Source organism: Pocillopora damicornis, chromosome 13, assembly GCF_964200805.1.
Source record: "Pocillopora damicornis chromosome 13, jaPocDami1.2, whole genome shotgun sequence".
Lineage (NCBI taxonomy): Eukaryota > Metazoa > Cnidaria > Anthozoa > Scleractinia > Pocilloporidae > Pocillopora > Pocillopora damicornis.
Genome location: NC_142682.1, coordinates 10,720,048 through 10,743,247, shown reverse-complemented (window position 1 = coordinate 10,743,247; position 23,200 = coordinate 10,720,048). Strand labels below are relative to the sequence as shown.

At 37.4% G+C, this 23,200-nt stretch overlaps 1 protein-coding gene and 1 long non-coding RNA gene across 6 annotated transcripts in view; both read left to right on the top strand.

The window, feature by feature from the left end:
- Window positions 1–22,979, top strand: part of LOC113680396 (tolloid-like protein 1) — a 26,159-nt gene extending 3,180 nt beyond the window's left edge. Inside the window, exons 1-6 of one of the 2 annotated variants that reach the window (XM_089192062.1) lie at window positions 3,469–3,691; window positions 6,234–6,266; window positions 15,361–15,738; window positions 16,698–17,132; window positions 20,044–20,385; window positions 20,487–22,979. In XM_089192062.1, the coding sequence (XP_089048188.1) occupies window positions 3,670–3,691; window positions 6,234–6,266; window positions 15,361–15,738; window positions 16,698–17,132; window positions 20,044–20,385; window positions 20,487–20,818 (1,542 nt within the window). In that variant the 5' untranslated portion in view covers window positions 3,469–3,669 and the 3' untranslated portion in view covers window positions 20,819–22,979. Of the gene's footprint in view, window positions 1–3,468; window positions 3,692–6,233; window positions 6,267–15,360; window positions 15,739–16,697; window positions 17,133–20,043; window positions 20,386–20,486 lie in introns of those variants that run through there. The other variant, XM_027197426.2, reaches the window with a different exon arrangement.
- On the top strand, window positions 7,750–9,370 carry LOC149035437 (uncharacterized). 4 transcript variants are annotated; one of them, XR_016182455.1, is made up of 3 exons: window positions 7,750–8,075; window positions 8,284–8,444; window positions 9,120–9,370. It is a non-coding gene; the product is annotated as an uncharacterized LOC149035437 (long non-coding RNA). The 4 variants fall into 4 exon arrangements; XR_016182453.1 differs by having other exon boundaries at window positions 8,284–8,526; XR_016182454.1 differs by having other exon boundaries at window positions 7,750–8,164.
- Window positions 22,980–23,200: the final 221 nt, after the last annotated feature.

Sequence of the window (23,200 nt, the reverse complement as noted above, 5' to 3'; positions counted from 1 at the left end):
CACTTGAATTCAGGTTCTTGATTTATCTATGATGATTCATATAATGATGTGGTTGTCTTCTTTGTATCAGAACTAATTATATCAAGATTTAAGCAATGCAGAGAACATGTTATGATTGAAATTTGTGTCTGCATCATCACTATGATGTCAGCTCTCATGTTAAAGTCATTTGTCTATTTCTGATAAGGAAATAAAATTGTATGAATCATAGTCATTATTATATCTCTCAGTCAGTATGTGCACTATGATTGGTCAATTTAGTGTGATATTTCACTTTATTTTTTTCTCAGAGGGTACAGTAATGAATCTTGCAATCTGATTGGTTCTTAGCACACACTATTTTCCTATCTCTGTCCATGGGCAATGGTAAAGCTTTCATGGAAATGTGGAGTGCATCCCTACTTTCACTGCCATTTTTCATAAAAATATCTCATTCTTCCAGCTGGGCAGTATTTTTAAGCAAAGATGTTGGTCACTACCTCAAGCTGATAAATAACTTATTAATCTTCTCTTTTCTCCCTCTCAAATCACTTTGGTTAGCAGAAAAACATTGGTTTCAAAATGAATGTGTATAAGCAAAAGTGTCATTAAATTAGTTGACAAGTGGCCTAAAACCTGTCTGTAATTAATTTTAATCCTTCACAAAAAGTACCTGGAAAGTTAAAACGCGAGGAATTTGGTTACAATTGGATTAATATATGGAACTTTCATTCATTTAGTATCTGAATTCTCTCAAACAATTTGTCCATAGATAAAAGGTGAGCGAAGTTTTAAGTTCTTCTACAGAGACACTTTCAGTGGGTCTTTCCAAGTCTGTTCAATTTAGACATTTAGGAATTCAATGAGAAAAAGCCGCATTAAATCCCCTTGTGTCTAATTGAAGTGTCCCATTCAAATTTTGTTTTTTCGGAGAAAAGACCAGATTTACACGCGCCATTGCAGTAAACAAACAAGCAAACTTTCACAACTTCAAAATCAAAAATTTGAATTTACTTACAATTACTTTCCCTGCCATTTACTTACTGAACAGAAGTAAATCTTTGTACATTAATCAATGATGAGAGTGAATAATACTCTCTGTAAGATCATTGACTGCTTTTGAAGAAAACATTGTTGTGACAGTCCTTGCCAAACTTTCATTGTTTCAAAGTTTGTTGGAAGCCTTTTAAATCACCTTTATCTGTACGTAAATGAAAATGTTTCAGTGAAGCATCTCTCTTTAATTTAAATTACCTCTATTTTAACTACCATTTACTTGCTTGAAAATTGTTAAGTTAATGGTAGATCTTGCTGTAATTACAGCCTGAACTCATTCAGGTTCCATTTTGTGAAGAATTTCATTAGGTTTAAGGAAAAAAATAAAAATGTCATTTGCCATCCTAGGTCAGTCCGTATTGGGAAAAACTGTGCCCTCTGTCTTGGGTACAGTTTTTCCCAATAGGGACCTCCCGGTTGGTGAATATCATATATGTACAGCCTGCTACGTTTAATGGGTTGTTTGAATTGAGATCTTCACTGTTTATGTGAACCCAGAAATATTATAAATATTTTATGTATCTCATTTTCTTGGTCCCTGCTGTAAGTTACCGAACCTCCCTTCTTTTTTGGCTTTATGGCCTGGGTGCTTTGTGCTTGGGCCTTAAATCTAAGAGGACAAAAACTTGGTCAGTTACTTGCAGAATGGACCTTGAACTGGGCAGGTTAGAGGGTTGGATGTTTATAGTTTGTGAACCTTAACCATGTTGATTTGGACTGCCACTCGTGTGTCAGAAAACAGACAATGGTACTTTTTTTACCCCAAAATAAGGTTACCTGTAACTTCAGCAGGGACCGTAAGATCTTTTATGGCATTATGAGAAATTCTATGATGTTGTCTTTAACTTGGCCACAGATTTCTGCTGACATTTTTCCTGCTTTGCAAAGACTCAGTTATTGTCATAATTTTAAAATATAGAATGCAGGTCACCTTGACAATTTACAAGGATATCACAATTTATGCAACTGTCAAGCCTCTGACTGTAGTGAAAGCTAGCATTTCCTCAATAACCATGTAGGAATTATATTCAATAAGGATGCCTACTACAAGAGTTGGTGAGAACCTCAGAATCGTCTTTAGAATCTTAATGGTAAATATCATTGACCTGATTAATGCTTCTTATATTATTTGAAAACTAACTGGCTAAAATTTTGTTTCAAGTTGTGGAAAATGTGACCGAAAGTCCATTACTTTGATAAACTCTACTTTTTGATTTCAGATCAGATACCCTAGTCAATGATAAAATATTTAGGAAATTGTTCAGCTGTTAATTAGAAGTCCAATTTAGTCAGTGTTCACGAGCAATTAAACATAATAAGACAGTGGTGTGGTCAAAATTTAATACATGTATGTCATGAAGAATATTAATTCTGTGATTTAAAACTGTAAAAAAAAAATGCAAAAAGATAATGTAATTAGCTATCAATCTTTCTGATAGATAAGAATGAAGGCATAACAGGCATTACTTTAAAAAAATTTTGCTTTACAAATTTTCCTCAATAAGTTGTCCCCTAATAATTTTGCAATGACAGTGTCAGTGGGAAAGGTGCTGATTTTTCACTTGACAGGCACTTGTAGCCATAAACCAGTACTTGAAGCAAGTAAGTAATTTTCCTCTTTAAAGAAAAACTCTCAGACTGAGTTTTGCAATTTTATTATGATGGATACTCAACAAGGACACTTTGAAACAAAAATTGTACTACTACAACTATTGTCTATAAGTTGCTTAGGGTTAGGGTTGTACATGTATGGTAAGCTACTGTATTTATTTGCCTACAAGCTGAGTGATCTTTGCATGAAAATCAACTGAGAACTAGTCAAACTCAAAGAAGAAAAGAGTAGTTGGGCTTATAGCCAAGTATTTCTGTCAAAAAAAAATTGTCTATGAGAGAATATGGTAAATTAAATATATATTCAGTCATTAGCCACATGATCATCAACAAACACAAATTACTAGTCTTACCCAAAATCATTGTTGGTCAATGATTTATATATTTAGGTGGTGGCTCCTAAAGGAGCTGGTTTATCTTTGTGTATGTCATCTTAGGAATCATCTTTGCAAAGGTATGCTGCATCTTTTGAACTACTCTGCTACCTTTGCTTAACTGGAAGAATCTATTATGAAGAAATACACTCCTCGTTGCTTGACACAATTTTAATTATCTTACAACGATGAAGGAGTCCTACGATACAAATAACAACCGAACTATACTAAAATACAGTCCTTATAAGCTCACAAGAAAAACGATGCATATACCTAGAGATGATATGCAATGTAAGATGGCTAACTTACAATAATAAAGCGGTAGGTAGAGTTCCGATCCAACGTAGATAGAGAAACACACATTTCCTCAAACGTTACAAGAACCTAAACACAAAGTGTCTGACTCCCTTGAGCCGGTCAGTGGTTGTGATAGTTCCTAGGCCCTAGCAGCCTGGTCAAGTCTCTTCACATTAAGGGTCTGAACGCACTGGGCTTTCAAAATTTGTTTTGATCCACCAAAAATCTCACCAAAATTTGAAAAGCAAGATCAAATTTTCTCAATTGTGGCATTCTTTCAAATCATGGCTTGTAAATTGGAAAATCTGCCAGATTTCACACCTGAAAAAAATTTGTCCTACTCTAAGACAGGATGATGATGCCTTTGGAGATTGGTAAGGCTCAACAAAATTTGGTAGGATAAAAAATCAGTGGGTCCACAAGAATCTCACCGAACTGATGACAGATTTTTCACAAAATAAACAAAAATTTGCCTATTGCACCAGGGCCCTTATTTTTAACATCCCAGAAGTACCAAACTCATCAACCACTCAATTTCAAACAGCTAGTGAAATTGTAGTTAATACATTTGGATGTCTTCAGCATTTCATGTAATTATTCTGTCATTCTAAAAACATTGTACACAATCTGTACGTGGTAAAGAGGTAGACATCAGCATCTTCAGTCGTTAGGTAACTGTCATGTGATAAGCAATTGGTTTTATGATTGATAACTTGCATGGTTTTCAAAAATTAACTCGTATATCTACTGAGTAAGTTTAGTCTGATATTGAAGAAATGTAAAATGGTTTCCGTGTTTACAAAGCCTGGTGTGAACACGTGGGAGGTTGGGAGAACACTCGATAAGCATAGGAAACCATGACGCGAAGCGGAGGAAACCATGACGCGTAGTGGTTTCCAGCTTATCAAGTGTTCTCCCAACCTCCCAAGTGTTTACATCAGGCTATGTAAACATGGAAACCACTTTACATTTCTTTTATAAAATAACTAATGAAAGAGGAATGAAAGCCATGTTTACATATGCTCATGTGAAATGGTTTTATGGCCAATCAGAGCATGCATACTATTTGAATTATTTTATAAAATTATATTATGCACATATTTTGTAATTCAAGTGTCTGTTCAATTTTTACATCTATGTAATTTAGAAAGGTCAAAAGTGTATTTAGCATAAGAAATCACAAAATATCAAAGGGAATTGTGTTACAATGCTAACAAAGTTGCAAATGTAGAGTACATCCATGTTCATGTAGGTTTGTCACTTGTATAATCTAATTTATTATATACTCAACAAAATATCGCGTTTCTGATTGGTCAATGATGAATGCATAAATAGGTTATAGAGTGCAATAGAGGTTATAGAGTGCAATACGGAGAAGTTGCCATGGAAACACCGGGGAAGCGCCAAATTTGAACACCAAATTATAAACAAAAATGGCTGACAGCCGGTTTGCTTTGTCAAACCAAAACATTGTTGAGCAACTTAAAGAAAATGCGAAAAACAAAAACACGTTGAAAGCTACACAGACCTGGTTAAATGTCTGGCAAACATGGGCGACTCGACGAAAAGTAAACCCAAAAATGGAAGAATACGAGCACGAACAACTCGATAAAATGTTGGAGTAATTTTGTCGAGAATTTAATAAATAAAAAATCGTATGAACCTGCTCGTGCATTTCGTGATTTATGGTCACTCGTGATGTTTTGAAAGTTCTCAAATTGCACTCGCCTACGGCTCGTGCAATTTTGAGAACTTTCAAAACATCACTCGTGCCCATAAATCCCGAAATGCACTCGCGTTCATACGATTTCCTATACATATAGCTTCTGAAAAAATTATAGATGCTGTTAGAGGGTTTTGTCTTGATTTCATTCCAATTCTGTCAATATCCAATGGGAATCCCCATACCTAACAAATTAAATGAAGAAAGAGGTGAAACTACCATGGCAAGCTGCATCTTATTTTCTCATTCATTTTCTGTGATCATGTGGTAGTTGTAAGCAACTCAAAATTCATCTTTTTCTTACAACTAAATGTAGTCACAAAAGCTTCACTGGCAATTATGTCATCATATGATTCCAGTGCTGTACCCACTTGAATCATTTGATGATTCAGAGAGAAATGTGTTTGGTGCTGACAATCAATCATCATATGCCTCCGTCAATGATGTTTTTTTGCTCACATAAAATTATTCCTGTGTTGATCTTTGTGATTAATGTTATTGTTTTGGTTTGTGTTGAAGTAGGCTTGGCCAAAATTTTAGGTCATCTTGAATTTTTACCCTGTAGGTTCTAAATAGTTGTTACTTAACTTAAAATTTTTCTACTTGGAGCAAATTATAGGTTCTTCCACTTACCTATTAGTAATAGTTATAGGACTGAGTGGAATGCATGTCAACAGTGGGTGCATAGGACAGTTAGTGTCTAATTACTGAGGCATAACATGTACACTGTTAAATTAGTGCTCAAATCAGGCTGGTGATATTCATGTACAAGAATTTTAGTTTTCAATTGTGCATGTTACTGCAACACAGATGGATGCAATGCATTTCTTACTTATTTAGGATGAAGTTTGTATGCGTCTACAAATTTTCTCACCTAAGTCCTGTGTGGCGCTTTTGCAAGTTGCGATCTAAAGAACTTAACAAGGAGCAAGACTGTTGTGGTCAGGGTGTGCATGCTTGTTGTCCAAAATGCAAACATGCATAGAAAAGAATGCATGTTAGTTTGTGCACTCTGACCTACTAATTTTCATAAAACTATCTGTTTGGGTGCACTTTGTTTTTGATTGAATCCTATGAAGGGTGCAGGTGCTCTCATGTTTTCATGCTTTTCATTAAGTTCTATATTAGAATTACCTTTATTAGAACATTTCATGACTGGGACAATTTTTAATTTGTATTTCAAATATTTTCAGTTTTTCTCACCATCAAGCATCAAGTTGTCCAAGGTAAGTTCTTGTTTGAATTTGAATACTTTGTGTTGTGAGTGAGGTGATATATGAGAAAACAGTTTAAGATTGACCCAGTTTCAACGAATATTGTCAGTGAAGTTTGACACCATCTGCAAGACTGGTTCAAGCAAGATACACTTAATACTAACCTGTTTACTTGTCAGTGTCATATAACTTTACTTCTGTTGCAATAAATATTAGTGACCCACTAATTAAAGGACACCTATTTAAGGACTGAAACAAAACTGAAAAATAGGTAAATGAATTCGTGGTACGTTTCTAAAGAAACTGGTGATGCATTGTGGGAGAGTATAACAGGGTAATTTAGTGTTATCAACTGAGTTGAAAACATAAATTGGCCATGGTAAAGAGTTTAAAGGCTGATGTTTTGAGTGTTAGCCCTTTGTCTATCACTCTGATGAAGGGCTAAGGCTTGAAACATCAGCCTTTAAACTCTTTACGGTGGCCAATTTACGTTTTAATAAATTCACATAGACGTATTATTTGTAACTCGTTTATTGTATCTATTGAAGTAAGGTGTGGATCACTAATCTTAAATGTACATGAAATATGAGAAAATCAATCAATCAAAATGTCACTGTACAAACAAAAGCGAATAGTGTCAGGTTTCAATGTGTCATAATTCTCGCATGTCCTTGAGCACCATGTCCACCATTCCACTATTCAACCATTCCACCATTCCACTATTCAACCATTCCACTATTCAACCATTCAACCATTCCACCATCCTCTCATTCCACCATTCAACCATTCCACCATCCTCTCATTCCACCATTCAACCATTCCACCATCCTCCCATTCCACCATTCAACCATTCCACCATCCTCTCATTCCACCATTCAACCATTCCACCATCCTCTCATTCCACCATCCTCTCATTCCACCATTCAACCATTCCACCATCCTCTCATTCCACCATCCTCTCATGCCACCATCCTCTCATTCTACCATCCTCTCATTCCACCATCCTCTCATTCCACCATCCTCTCATTCCACCATCCTCTCATTCCACCATCCTCTCATTCCACCATCCTCTCATTCCACCATCCTCTCATTCCACCATCCTCTCATTCCACCATCCTCTCATTCCACCATCCTCTCATTCCACCATCCTCTCATTCCACCATCCTCTCATTCCACCATCCTCTCATTCCACCATCCTCTCATTCCACCATCCTCTCATTCCACCATCCTCTCATTCCACCATCCTCTCATTCCACCATCCTCTCATTCCACCATCCTCTCATTCCACCATCCTCTCATTCCACCATCCTCTCATTCCACCATCCTCTCATTCCACCATCCTCTCATTCCACCATCCTCTCATTCCACCATCCTCTCATTCCACCATCCTCTCATTCCACCATCCTCTCATTCCACCATCCTCTCATTCCACCATCCTCTCATTCCACCATCCTCTCATTCCACCATCCTCTCATTCCACCATCCTCTCATTCCAAGCAGAGGGGCATTTTGTTGCGCATGCGCCAAGAAAGTTTGTTCGGCGCGTTCGGCGCCATTTCAATATTTTCAGCGCGCTTTTGCCGGTTTTTGACTGAGCGATCGACACCTTTCTGTGATACTTTTTGGAAAGGGATGAAAGAGTATGACAAGCTTACCACCATTTCTAACTCTGTGGATACTCGTGGAGTTTGCTGGCTCTTCGGATGAGGATATTTTAATGATCAAAGTGCGAACAAAACGCGAAAATAGACCGAAAACTTGAAGTTTGAAATTTGATTTGCTGACGATCAAGATGTGCCCATGAGACTACAAACCTTGAAGGTTAGTCTTAAGATGTTGATTTCTTACTTCTATGAATCACGAAGTGGTGTGTGGAGGCGATCGTGAGAAATTCGTTACGATAATAGAAGGTAAGTTTACAATTTGATCTTATTTTACTTCAACTTTGAAATAAAATTACGTTAAGTTCGAGGTGGCCCCCAAGCTTCAAATCACTTCAAATAACATCTTCTATTCTTTCTCTTTGTAGTTCCATAGGATACAAGGCTTAAAAAAATGTTCCAGCTTCAGGATTGAGTTGCACTTTCTACAACCTTCGGCAAATTCGTTTTTGGGAGGTTGAGGGGGAATCTCTAAGTCATGGCTCACAACTGTCTTTGGCCTTTTTGCTCTCCAAGTTTGTTGTACTTGGTATTTAGGCATGTGTCTTAACAACGTTTATAGTCTTGCCTCGATCATCTCCGGTTTTATCTTATTTTTTTGCTGTGTTTTGGTGAGAATTTTTCTGATTGTCCTTTTAGGCTTGAAGTGCTAACTAGAGGATAAACTTCGGTAGAACTTGTTTTATCACATGGCCCCCAAATCTCTCACCACTGTCAGTTCATTGTTTATTTATTTAGCTTTCGGTCTAACCAGTTCATTTACCTCAAAAAAATGCGTGGGCTTTGTATCATGAGTTTAAACTGGTGCCGTTTTCTTCATGTTCATGTGTTATTCGAAACGGATGGCGTCAGCCTCATTCTATCTTGTTTATTTCAGTAGAATACTTCTGCCATACAAAATGAATTTTGAGTCGAAGTGTACTATAAAACTCGCAGATTAAAATTATCTAACTTTCTCTGGTTCTTAAAACATGAGATGAGCGATACAACAAATGGATAATTACTCAAGGGGCTGGAACTCCTTGTTTCTTTAGAATGTGAACTACAGTATTTCTGTCATATTTAAAAACGAATTTCGGGTTCAAATGTCTTCAAACTAGTTCGACTTGCATTTCACTTTGCCAGATAAGTCTTGATCCTTCAATTTTTATTTCTTAATTGAGACTGATGATTGGAATTAACTGTTATGTTCTCTGCTGTTTAGGGAGATGTGAAGAGACCCCACTACATATGGTCGGTGCAATTGACAGAAAAGATAGGTGTGACATTTGCTGTGGCAAGCTGGCATTCAAGAGAATGTAATTAGTACCAGAAGCTTACTACTGGTATAAATTATTGATCTTTTGTTCTCTCCACACAACTTGCCTCAACTAGCTTATGTTATATGCAACTTGTGTCTATACCTTTTTTGCAACTATAAATTACCAATAAAGTTTTTTGAAAGTTTTGTCTAAATTTCATGGGAAAAGAATATGAGAAGTGATCAGGTGAAATATTTTCCTGTTCCTTAAGAGTGTTTGAGCTTCCAGTCAGAGCTATAAAATTTCTTAAGTGACTGATTTATGATTTTTAACTCGTGAATTGCGCGCATGCGCAAGAGCGAGTTATAGATACGATGTGGGGAATGGAATTCGCTCGCTCGATTGGTCGATTCCTGTAAACTTTTTTTAGATTTTAGGCTTTTGAGTGCATTTTATAGTTTTTGGCGAGCAATAAACAGACGAAATGGCGACCTTTGTTGCTAAGAATAGTGGTGGGGTGAAAAAGAAGCCAATGATAATCTTAAAAGAGTTTTCTTTTTCGTTTTAGTTTCAACAAGCGGCGCCAGCGACTGGCAGGCATGCAAGGATTCACACTGAAATAACACAACAACCTTCGTTTTTCATAAAATTGTAATTTACAGTCCTTGAACTTGAAAACAATCCGAAGATTCATTGAAAATATCACTTACTGCGAAGCGCTCGGAGTTTACAGATGTTCAAAAGCTTTTTCTGTTATAGCGTGAGATTGAGGACAAAATTGATCATTACGTTTCGTCGCGTGTGTTTTTCCTGTGAGAAGCAACAAAAGATGCCGGCGACTGACGAAATAACAAGTTAACACGAAAATCAGATAACACCTAAACAAACAATTTTAGCTACCGATTTTCAGTGAATTTTTAAAGAACAATTTTCTTTTAAGGTTGAAGACAATTTGAAGATTCAACATACAAACAACGTACTAAAATGCGAAAGCTACACACCACAAAATTGATAAATAGGCCTGAAATGAAATTCTATCTTGTTATTGATCATACGTTGCCTAGCACGTGACCTAAATCTACCCAGGCGGAGATCCAAAATGACGGTGGCAGGCTTGGCTTAGTTATATCACTCAAAACTCGTTCCCGTTTGTCTCATTTGACAAAGAGGGAATCGTTAATGTTTTCATTAAGACAGTATTGCCTTGATTTTCTAATATTTACAACGAAAGACAGTAAATTTCACTTTTCACCCACATTTACTTCCAACCTTTTCTTTTGAACCAGAAACAAAAATGATAGACGTTTAAAACACATGACATCATCCACCTTGTCAAATGTAATAGCATGATCATTTCAATTGTAATGCCTTCTTATCCCAACGTTACTTTGTTTCTCTGCTACATTAGCGAACACTGAACTACTGCTCGTACTCTAGATATGACAATCAACCACAAAATTCCCTAAACCAGATAACATTAAACATAATCTAAAAAATCATGTGTCAATTCACGAGTTTGCTCACAGAGCACTTTGATTCTGCCTTAAAATTAGCACAGCCAAACCCCTGGCTTGAAAACTATTAATTTCCACAAATAGGCATCCAAGCCAACACCTATTACTGCAGAATATGCAATGTCCCCTTTTGACATGTCTCATTTCTCTCAAACCTAATAGATGTAAATCATCCATTTTCATAAAGAGATCAACAAACCTATCCACATTAGTTTAATCTGACCTCATTTAGTCTTATTCCTGAAAAGAAAAGGCTTTTGGAAATATTTTGTTTTTTATCCTCACTGTTAAATATCAGCCTTACTGGTTCTCTGTTGTTTGGCATGTATAAGAATCTTTTCAGACCATCAAATTGTCACACAACTCTTATATTTTAATAGGTTGGAGAATAAGGTTGCAAAGAGTGTAAATGATTTTGTTGTGCAGTTGAAATGATAAATGAAAGTGATTTTTACTGGGTAATAATTGATTTATTTAACTATTCATCTTACAACTGGAAGCCCAAACTAGTACTTGTTTTCATTCACAATTTCCCAACATCATCGATCATATCTGATGATATTTCTGAGACTAATGATTGAAAAGACTTCATCTTACTCTGATAAAATCCATAATAATTATTCCTCCTTTTCTGACCAGATGGAGCTACCATTGCATTAGCATTGACTTTCTTTTCTTTACTCGACATTGACCTTTTTTATTTTGGTAATTGGCCCTGCCGGTTGTGATTCATGTCAAAAAAAACTTTTGAAACAAAACATAAACTTTTGTAAACTTTAAATTTTTGCCAAAATTGGAGGTAGGCTGCACTTGCAGTACGGTTGAAGCTCTAAAAAACGCTTACAGGAAGGCAAGTACTTCAAATGATCACCGATAACTTGAGATAGCAATGATACGATAGAAGTATACTATCCAATTCTTTTGTGCGCTTCGACAGGTTAGTTGCATCCTTCAAAAATAACATTATCCTCATCGATCGCCCAGACAATCACAAGCCAAGACTCAAACAATCTTTTGTATTTTTTAAATAACTTCCTTCCACACATCACACAATAATTTCAAGACTTTACCGCTTCCATCTAAGTTACAGAAGAAAAAATGAGAAGAAAGGTTGTCTCAAATACTCGAACCATTGTTTTTTCCGACGTATTTTACTGCTTCTTTTCTTACGCGATTCTCGAGTGGGAAAACGACGCGGGCGCATAGCAGCGGTTTCTCGTATCAAACTAAAATTTACAGAACATGCGCAACAAAATGCCCCTCTGCTCTCATTCCACCATTCAAACACTCTTCCATTCAGCCATTCAACCATTCCACCATTCTCACATTCCACCATTTGCCCATTCCGCCGTTTTCCCATTCCACCGTTCTACCATTCCACTATTCGCCCATTTCGCCCATTCCACCATTCTCCCATTCCACCATTCTCCCATTCCACCATTCTCCCATTCCACCATTCTCCCATTCCACCATTCTCCCATTCTACCATTCTCCCATTCTACTATTCTCCCATTCTACCATTCTCCCATTCCACCATTCTCCCACTCCACCTTTTTCTCATTGCACCATTCTGTCATTTCGCCATTCTGTCATTCCATCAAATAGCGTCACCTTGTTCAACTCAACGTATCGTATTTCAGACCTTTGAGCATTTGTCGTGGATTGAATTGGTAAATTGATCTCTTTTCGAATAAAATTCTTCAAAGTTTCCACGATGTGCAGATCAAACCTTTTTAGATATGTTTGCAAGGAAAAAGTGCTTTTTTTTCAATTACGCACCGGAGACGCTATTGTGAAATTATTTTGAGATGTTTATAATCTAGTGCAGTGTCACGGTTAGAACTGAAAAAGTTATATCTTCGGATATACTGGGAATAATTCGCTGATTCAAATGGTAAAATGCTCTCTCTTCAGAGAAAACTTTTCCCTCTAAATTTTCTAGATACGCGGATCACTTCTTTAAAGACTTTTCTAAAGATGCGAACAGGCTCTCTGGGGGAGTCCACTTAGATTTTCGAATCTGAATTGTTTCGAAAGTGTCTTTGTTCGAAGTGTTAGAATCATCCTCTTTGTCATGAAAAAAGGCTTTCAACTGAACGCGTTGAAAGAATTTTTCAACGTCTTGCCTTACTGCAGTACTCGGAAGAAATTAAATACAAGATAGCGATGTATCTTAAGTAGCTGGCTACGCGGTACACGGAAACAGTCAATTCAAGATGGCGATGTATCTTAAGTAGCTGGAAAATTTCTTGCGACACTCGCTACTGATAAATTTTGTGCCTATAATTTGCGCGTTTTTATATAGAACGAGGTTTACACAAAATGAATAAAGGGGTAAGTTTCTAAAGAAACTGTGGTGCTGCGTCGGTGGGAGAGTATAGCAGGTAATTTAGTGTTAACAACTGAGTTGAAAACGTAAATTAGCCACCGTAAAGGGTAAAAAAGCTGACGTTGTGAGCGTTAGCCCTTCGTCAGAGCAATACGACGAATCGCTCTGGCGAAGGGCTAACGCTCGAAACGTCAGCTTTTTTACCCTTTACGGCGGCTTATTTACGTTTCCAACTCAGTTGTTAAAACTCAATTACCTGCTTAACACAAAATGGCCAAATATTGAGGTGCTACTTTTTTTTTAAACACCAGAAATAAAAATCACTAATATGGTTTAAAATGTAAGTGTTTAGGCTGTGGAATCACTTACTCATTGACGCTGAAAGAACAAGGAATACACGATAATCTGTCTTGAATTATTTATTCATCACGGCGTACGAATAAATATCAGAAGGTGGAATTACTTAAAGACGTTGAAAAATTCCTTCGCCGCGTTCAGTTAAAGCCTTTTTTCATGACAAAGAGGATGATTCTAACACCTTGAACACAGATACTCTCGAAACACTTCATATTCGGAAGTCTAAATGGACTCCCCTAAAGGACCAGTTTAACATGCAATAAGTTAGACATTGGTGAAAAAGGAAGACAACTAGGTAACCAATTCTGAGAACACCTTCGCGACGTAGAAGGAAAAGATAAGGAAGCATCCAAACCAGGCGCAAGACGCTTTAATGTCCCTAATCACTCTAAACAACATATGACAGATTGTGGCCTTTCCTTAGATCTAGGCAGTTCGCTAGTGTTTACTACAAACATACAGATTCACATAGTTACCTATTGTATTCATCTTCGCATTAATCACACCTCAAGAATTCCATACCTAAAATATATTAAATTCACACGGCAACCAGGTGGACAATCAGACATGGTTTGATACTACTCTGGTTTACAGATTTAATGAATGTAACCGAAGAAGTTACAATTCATAGACCCAACGTTTCGACGCTCCTGTCCAGTGCCTTCATCAGGGGTGATCTAAACGCTGCAACAAGAGGTCCTTTTATATGATCGCTAATTTTTTCGCAGTTTCTCAGACTTCGTCGTTTATGTAGTGACGACTCTGATTTTTCCGAAAAATCAGAGGCAATGTACTAGTTTTTCGATAAACATGACTATCCTGTTTCTGTCGTTCAAGCGGGCCACCACCGTGCCCAAAAAATTGATTTACAGTCAGCACCATAAACGGCTGAGAAGGAAATCACTAACCGCATTCCATTCACTCACACATCTCACCCTCACAACCACGTAGTTAAACCTATCATTCTTTAAAACATTGGTGAAACAGGAAGACGACTACCTTCGCGACGTAGAAAGAAATGTCAAGGACGCATCCAAACCAGGCGGTAGACAATATAATCTCCCTAGTTATTCTAAACAACATAAGGCAGATTGCGGCCTTTCCTTACATCTAGGCAGTTCGGAAAGCCGCAAAACACTAGAACAAAAATATACCTTCCAAATCGGCACTCTTAATCCCCACGGTACCAACGAGCGCTTTTCATTCAACTAATTTGTTCTTGTTTTCTCGTCACTATATTCCCACTAATAGCGTAGCTCCATTTTCTGCATATAAATCCCCGCATAACCCACAATTTCGTCAATCGCTCTGACGAAGGGCTAACGCTCGAAACGTCAGCCTTTAACTCTTTACGGTGACCAATTTACGTTTTCAGGCTTCGTTGTGAACAAAGAGGTCGTTCGTATTCCATTGTTACCCTCACTCACTCAACAGAACAGCATTATGGCTTTGCCTCCATAGGAGGCAGTAGTCATAAAAAGAGTAATTCTAATAAATCAATTAAAATTGGAACAAATTTCTATCGCATAAAATCCTATAATACGTAAATATATCCAATTATAGCATATATATAAAAACCAAGAGTTGCACGAAGCGCAATTTTTGCAGTCAGTAATAGCTATATCTTGTTTTCTGATTAATTTCTTAAACATTTGGACAAAAGTGGTGATCCCAGATACCTCACCGAATCCTTCCCAAAATGCGTACTGTTTACTCAAGGGATTACAATGTCCTTCGTTCTCAGGTTGTAGATAGTACTATCGTAAAAAATAATAATAATCTGATGTTTCAATCTGGGTACAGGTAGCTTTTACCTTTAAACTTAGATATTGCCATATCTTGTGGTCTCCTGTTATGTAAAGTTGGTAATTTAGTCCTTCCCAGGAGTGCCTCATGAGATGACTTACTATCACCGACAATCAATGGCCCTGATGTATAGCTTGCTGTTACAAGTTGCAGGTAAACTACTGTAACAAAACTGAATCGATTTGGGTTTTTTTTTAGCGTCAGCTTGTGGCGGTGGAGTGCAAAGAGTGTATGCAGAATACAGTAGAAATGACTCCATTTTCAGTCCTGGATACCCTAGGATTTATTATGATTCACAGTCTTGTCAGTGGCGGATCATTGCTTCCTCCGGCCATAGGATCCTCATCTACTTTACAGTATTCGATTTGGAAAGTTGTGAATCGTGTAACTGTGACAAAGTGGAAATTTATGATGGACAAAACCAATACTACAATATTTTGTCAAAAAGTTGTGGAAACAGTCTTCCTGACCCAGTGTATTCTACTGGTACTGATATCTTCATGAAATTCACTTCTGACCCTATGGTATCACGGAGAGGCTTTGTGGCACACTACAGAGTGCTGAATGATTCATCAGGTTGGTCTTGAATAGTTTGATTAAAAGAGGATCATCAATTTATTCTCGTGCATTCGTTAATGAGATCCGATGCAGATAAGGTGAAATAATCAATATAACAAAATTTGGAAGGAATATGTAGGTGGACTCAAAGTTAAACTAAGTGAGAGATTTGCAAATAAATCAACAGAGGTTGTTACATAACAACAAGATGAACAGAAATGTTGGAGAAGAAAGGTAACGCCTTTCCCATGAATTAAGAAGAAGGCCAATTACAATTTCAGTGCGGTAAATTAAGTAAAACGTTTTCACAGGCATAGCCATACAGACCGAGAGAGAGAGAGAGAGAGGATAGCAACGAGTGGTCAATTAGTCAATATTTTCAAATCAACAAACTCTTTTCCAAAGGTTAATTCGACGTAAAATAGACCTAACGAAACGATTGAAAACACAGGAATGAAATTACTAGGAAGACTTTCAAGGAAATCAACGTGTGCCAAAGCAACCACTTATGGTGTCAACATAGAAAAGTAAACATAGTTTGCTAAAAAAACATAAACTGAACAACTGTGCTACACTGTGCTGTATTAGTGTGAATGTATGTGAACAGATGTGTTTGTCTACATGTTGGCACTCCTGCGGGTAAGGTTTAAATGTTACGTTGATGTGTGCTATAGACACTTTGTTCGTCACAATATTTCTGTTCAGGAGCAGAAATGCCGATGTAGACCTTCACATGCATCCCTTGTGAAAAAATTGTCAATTGTGGTCGAGCGAAGGTTGCTATAACCACGAGACTTTATCTGTTTCAGCGACATTTTTTCGCCTTCCATTCACAGTCTATTTTTTTTTACGAAGACTGATATCAGAGATCTTCGCGTGCAACTGGAATCAGGAGAAGTTTAGAAAGTTCTGCGACGGAAAACATTTCGGGAGTCATATATGTTGACACCTTATAATTGGCTGTTCACTCATTTCAGGTTGTCCCTCAATCATTCCTGGCGCCTCAGCAGGCGTAATTTATAGTCCCAATTTTCCTTGGAGTTATCCGCTCTCCAGATCATGTGAGTGGCGCATTAGAGCACCTTGGGGGCAAAGGGTTCATTTGAAGTTCATAAAATTCAACTTGGAGACTTCTAGTTTTTCGTGCGAATTCGACTACGTGGAGGTGCTGGATAAGTACAACACTCAGCTTGGAAAGTACTGCGGGTCTGATATTCCATTCTCCATCTCCTCATCCTCCTCTTTAACTGTTAAGTTCAACTCTGATTACTCCAACACCTTCTCGGGATTCCTGTTACTGTACCAAACGGGATACAGCTTCCCAACAGGAGCGCCAGTCTGGACTACTTACAGACCTTACACCTCAACAACGGTACAATATCACAGTTGTAGTAGTTACAGCTCTGAAACAAGTAAGTTCATCAGTTTTCTATAGCTTACCGAGAGTAATAGTTGTGCAGTAAGGAGAGGTTGTCTTTACATTTATTATTCCACTACTACGTCATTTTACCATATTAGGGCAATGAAACACGCAGTAGGCCAGCTTTTACACTCTCAACGGTGGCACACTTATCGACTCAGTTGATAGTACCGAATTACCTTGTTATACTCGACGACTGACGCAGCACTACAGTTTCTTTAGAAACTTACCCCTTTATTTATTTGACAACTTAGACAGTCAGGAATGATAAATACACAGTTTCCTTAAACATGGTCATTTTTATTTCCTTGACGTTTCATGAGCTTTTTCCTTCAAATTATGACACACGAGAAATTTTAAATCAGATTTATAGAATAAATCAAAGAATAACTATGGCCAACTCGTTCGAAAAGTACTTAATCTCGAGATGAACATGGTTGTGAACTTTTGATTTGGTTTTGCAGCAATGCAAGGTTGCTCTTGTCTCAAAAGCCAAGCTTCTGGAAAATCATAGAGAGATCCATAATTATATTAACGATCCAACTCTGCAGAATGATAAACGCATATATAGTCTACAAAATTCTTCAAATTTAGACATTGCAAACCAAATCGTTCTTCGTCTGCACAAGCCAAATTCCACCATTTTCTATTCGTATGTCGACTTCGTCACGTTTCGTCTCACAGTTGCTCAATAAATATTACATAGTAAAGCAATAATCTTTGTTTACAGGGTTTTCTCCCGCTTGCATCCGATGACAAATTTTTAGGTATTCTACCTTGGAACGAAATTACCTCAGAATGCTTTTTTTCTTTAAATTTTATTTAAACACGGTCAATTCATCAGCCTAAAAAATACATATCACATACGCTAGAATATTTAAAACTCAAACTATATACTATAACACTAAAAGCTGTTTTCCGTGAGTGCCGTGCGTTAGACTTAAAGAATGTCATTGATCTTACGTTTAAATACCCCCAGAGACTCTGTGTTCCTTATATCGCATGGTAGACTGTTCCATAATGTGGCGCCATTGTAGCTAAAACTTTTTCGGTAATAATTAGTGCGCGGTAAGGGAACATTGAGCTTATTTTCAGAGTCCCTGAGGTCATAAGCAGAGTCACGCCACGTAAACTTTGAACACAGATACTCTGGAGCTGCATGTTATGTGACTGCAAGTTTTTCTGACCAATTGAAACTAAAGATATGTGGCAATGAATTCCCCAAGTTTTCTTTTATGAGAAAAGCACACGATTATTGTCGTCCGCTTCTGACCGATCCAGTCGCCAATGTTTACATAAGATCACAGGCAGACCACACTATGTGATCGTAGTTAACCCTTTAAACCCTGAGAGTGACCAGCATCTAATTTCTTCTAACGCTAATACAGCTGAATCATTCATTGAGATCACGAGAATAAAGGAAATGATCGCTAACCAAAGAAGCTTTGATTGTTAAACAAATTCTCCTTGTAGGTACTAAAGGAAATGTGCAGAGAAGAGTATGAGACTATGGATACTGATGTCAGGGTGTAACGGGTCAATAATTATTGACATGACACGAACAAAATCTATGAGGGTTATGAATAATGCTGTGGCTAAATGCCCGGCAGTCAGAAATTTTCGCAGAATTTCAACTGTGAGGTTCTTTCAAACTTCCTAAGAATATCAGAGGTTTATTTGGAAAGTCAAGCGATTCCAAAAATTAATATATTGTTTCAATGGACAAATTCTCCGAGCTTGTGCATCTTATAACATCCCTCAGTTATCTACACTTAAAATTCTATGCTTCTGATCAGATTGCTAAGCACGGTCTCAAGTAGACTTAATGCTTGGCAGTTAGAATTAAATATTCACCAGAATGCCGTTGAAAGATTTCGAAGCGTTTTACGTCGGATATGGCACTTTTATCACTTCTTTTTTTAAAAAAGTTCTTTCTGGAAGACAGTAATTCAACGTGTTCCCTTATGCTGTATTTTGGTTTACTTGATGTAAAGATTTCCGACAGTAGCTTTTCATCTTTTACCATAGTACCCCCAAAGGCCCTGGTACACTGGTAAAACGAGAAAACCTCCTTAAATCTATACTCTGTGAAAAAGAGTTTTCTCGGAATTCGGTGGATATTTCCGACCGTCGGGTATTTAGTCCCGGTAGTCTGTTCAAGCGTCGACAACCAAGCGATTTTGTGGTTGGAGCTTGGAAAATTTGCCCACTCAAAAACAAAATACTTCCAGAATCGCTTGGGATATTTGAACAAATATTGAATTTAAATAAATTTCATTTGAGGTTTTCTACATTGTTTCCCTCCATGGTTACTGAATTTGAAGCTGTTTTGACCTAGGTGACCCTTAACCTTTTGCACCCTAAAATCAGTATGCATATTCTCCATACTTCACTTCATATATTTCGTAAGGTGCTAACAGGGAGAATTTGTTTACCAATCAAGAGCTTCTTTCGTTGCTAATCATTTCCTTCATTCTCATGACCTTAACGTGTGATTCAGGGGTGATATTGTAGAGAGAAATTTGATGCTAGTCACTCCTGGAGTTTAAAGGGTTAAGAAACCAGCTTGACCTCCAAAGCGTTATAACATGTCTATTTGTTTCAGTATGGTACGTATAAGCTTGACCACTGAAAAAAAACCAAGGCAATTCTTAGAATCGCATGAAATTTCTAAACAAACATCGAATATACTCAATAGGTTTGTATGGAGTTTTCAGTGGCATCTTGGTGAAAACTTCTAACTGCTGGTCATTTAATCCATTCGAGACCGTGCCGGGCAGTCTTACCAAGCGATATTCTAGAATGCTCAAGCTCGGAGAATTTGTCCACTAAAAAACAAATTCATTTTCTTAATCGCTTGACATTTCTAAACTAACTAGATTAATGGAAATGTTATTTTTAAGGTGTTTACGTTGAAAGCACAAGCTCGACATCCATCCGTTCTGATTATGACGACTACTTGAAAACCAGGGCTCCCTATTCAAGCTGCACATTCAAAATTTCTACAAAGAAGGGTTACAACCTGAAGTTTAGTCTTGAGACAATGTATATGTCAGGCTGTTATAGCTGTTCATGTGGATATCTGAAAGTTAGAGATGGAAGTTCATCAAGTGATCCGCTTCTCGGCGAATACTGTGGCAGTGTAAGCTCTGGCACAGTAACATCGACAGGAAACCATTTATTCGTTGTTTTTAACAGTGATTACAGCAGTGCCCGCTTTCGCGCAACAGTCAGTTCCATCAAAGGTAACTTTTCTTTCGAATTTTACGCGAGCAATGATTTCCTTCAAACCACCATACTTTGAAGCAACTACTCTTCTCCCTATTTCATTTGTTGTTTGATCCAGGTTCTAATGTGAAAGTTGCGGCCATCGTCGTGCCAATTGTTATCGCAGTTGTCCTGTTTTCCGTCATCTTTGTTGTCATAAAGTGCACTAAGATAAATCGTTCTGCTGGACCGGCTGGATCATCTCGTGTGAACGACGTTCCCCTGCAGCCCCTCTCAGATACCATGGTGGTACAGACGACTGCGCCGTCTCTGTCTCCTGGTACACTGCAAGTTGATGTTCCGCCACCTCATTCCATACCCCTGACAGCCCCTGTTCAACTGCCTCCCTCCACTGATCATTCACAGGGTTTTACTAACTTCACAGTAGAAGGAGAATATGTTCAAGGATGAACATTTCTCGGCCTATTTCCAGGGTTCGTTGGTTTGATGCGTGTGTAATTTCTATGCGGATAAACTGGATATTTACTAAATTAGTTATTAATGCATTTTATTATCCAATCACACAAAGTAGAATACAAATAACGCGCGAATAGGGTACAAATATCCTGCGACATAGTACAGTTGGTTATTTCCTACCGTTAAAAAAAAAACCTTCTTTAACCGGTCGGCTGCTCGCGTTACGCTTCTCTTTCCGCTTTGCTTTTCCCGTCCTATGAGAAATGAGCAGAAACACTTGACAGAGAAAAAAAAAAAGTTGGATAATAAATGACTTATTAGACGTTTTGGAATTTAGTATTGCGTACTACTTTTGTATTTTGACTCGCCCATCGGGCTTTTCAAAATACGGCACAACTCGTTAAAATACTCAGCGATACTTCATACCAAACATCTAATGAGATATCTAAGCTAGGGGAATATAAATGTAGCCGTGGCAAGGATTTACTGGTTGTAAACGTGCCACGAGGTTATTTTACCGTGTATCTAGTAGGAACTTAGCGTGAAGGACCTTGAGGGCTCTTAATGTTTTATATTGAATTAGAACATGTAGAATACTTGTACGTTGATTTTAGTTCAGGTTACGTTGACAAGTACAACTGATCGTCAACACAGCCTCGATGCGCGCGTAAGTGGTTAAAGAATGTTGAGTGCTGTTCTTTCATTCCCGAGGTAGGGTGGTTAATAGTTTAGTTCACACATTTTAGCTTGGAAAAATTTTGCTCTAAGCCGACATAGATTTTTAGCTTGTGATAATCATGATAAACCCGTTTGAGGAGTGTTATAGGGTGCGGCATAGTTAGTAGTTTTGTTTCAGATTCCTTGTTTCGCACATATGAAAGGTCATGAACATGAAATGCGTGATGAAATTCATAGTTATTACCGTTCATAATGATTGCAATATCTGACGAAAGTTTATCAAAACAGATGATTTTGCTTGATGTACTTTTACGACTGTCGGTATTATCTCTTGCCATCATCAACTGCCTGAGTTAGAATTTAAGCTACATAGTGTATTTTATGCCGATGAAAGAGGAGTGGTAGAACGAGGAAGAGTCGGCTACTGTTTAGTTATTATGAAAGTATCAAATTAAGTTCACAACAATTTGTTTTAATTAGTTTATTTCATAGTTGTGTGAAAGGCTTATCTTTAAAATAACGTATAGTAGAGCGAAATGCCTTTTTTATGAAGTAGTTTCATCTTCTAACGACCCTCTGCAATCAGACTTTTTGTAATAAATATTATAAAATAATTAAAATAGTACGCGCGCTCTGATTGGTCATAAGACCATTTTACATGAGCGTATGTAATCACGGTTTTCGTTCCTCTTTCATTAGTTATTTTATGAAAGAATGTAAAATGGTTTCCGTGTTTACATAGCCTGATGTCGATAAGCTGGAAACCACTCCGCTTCGCGTCGTGGTTTCCTACGCTTATCTCATGTTCTCCCAACCTCCCGCGCCTTTACATCAGGCTATGTAAACATGGAAACCATTTTACATTTCTTCATTATATTCTTTTGGAACTTGATTTGAATTAGAACAGCAGTCAATTTCATAGTAGTCAGTCAGTCAATCATGATGGGTATTATGATGTATAAGAAGCTTAAATCGCATTTTAATGTAGGATTTGATTACCAGCTTAAGAAAATTAAAATCAACCCAGTGAAATACGTGACTGGAATCCGTTAGAGGAAGTAGCCTTAGTTAGTCAGTGTGTTGTAATGACGTGGTAACTTAAACAACCCCACCTCTTAGAGGTTGGTGTTAGTGTTTAAGAGTCAAAGAGCGCTCTTCGATTAAGTGTCGTCAATCCAAAAATAACAAAAAAACAAACAAACAAACAAATAAGAATAACAAGAAGCCAATGTGAACTTAAAGTAAAAACAAGCAAAGAACCTGTAAAGAAGGTGGACGTTAGTGACGAAGATTCCGCTGGTTTAATTTCTGAATCAATCGCAGATTGAGACGAAGTAAAATCATGCAGTCCTTGGCTACTTTTGACACGCTATTTAAAAGTGCTCTATAAAAGTACGAACATATGATTCATTTAGCTTGTAGATATAAATGTTGCCTTAAAAAGGAGGATGACAACAATAAATAGAGTGAAGAAAAACCTGGTTAACACTATTCCTGCGTTTGGCTTTAAAGTATGCTCCCTGGGAATTGGTTTCATATGATCGCCTTGGGCCTTTGAGGGCTTTTGTTGATATGCACGTATTTAAAAAATTCATATTTATGATCCAATTTTGCAAATAAATAGACATGAAGACTCTCTCTCCAGACTAACTTTTACAAGAGAATATAAACAGTTAATATTCTCTTGTTTTCCACATG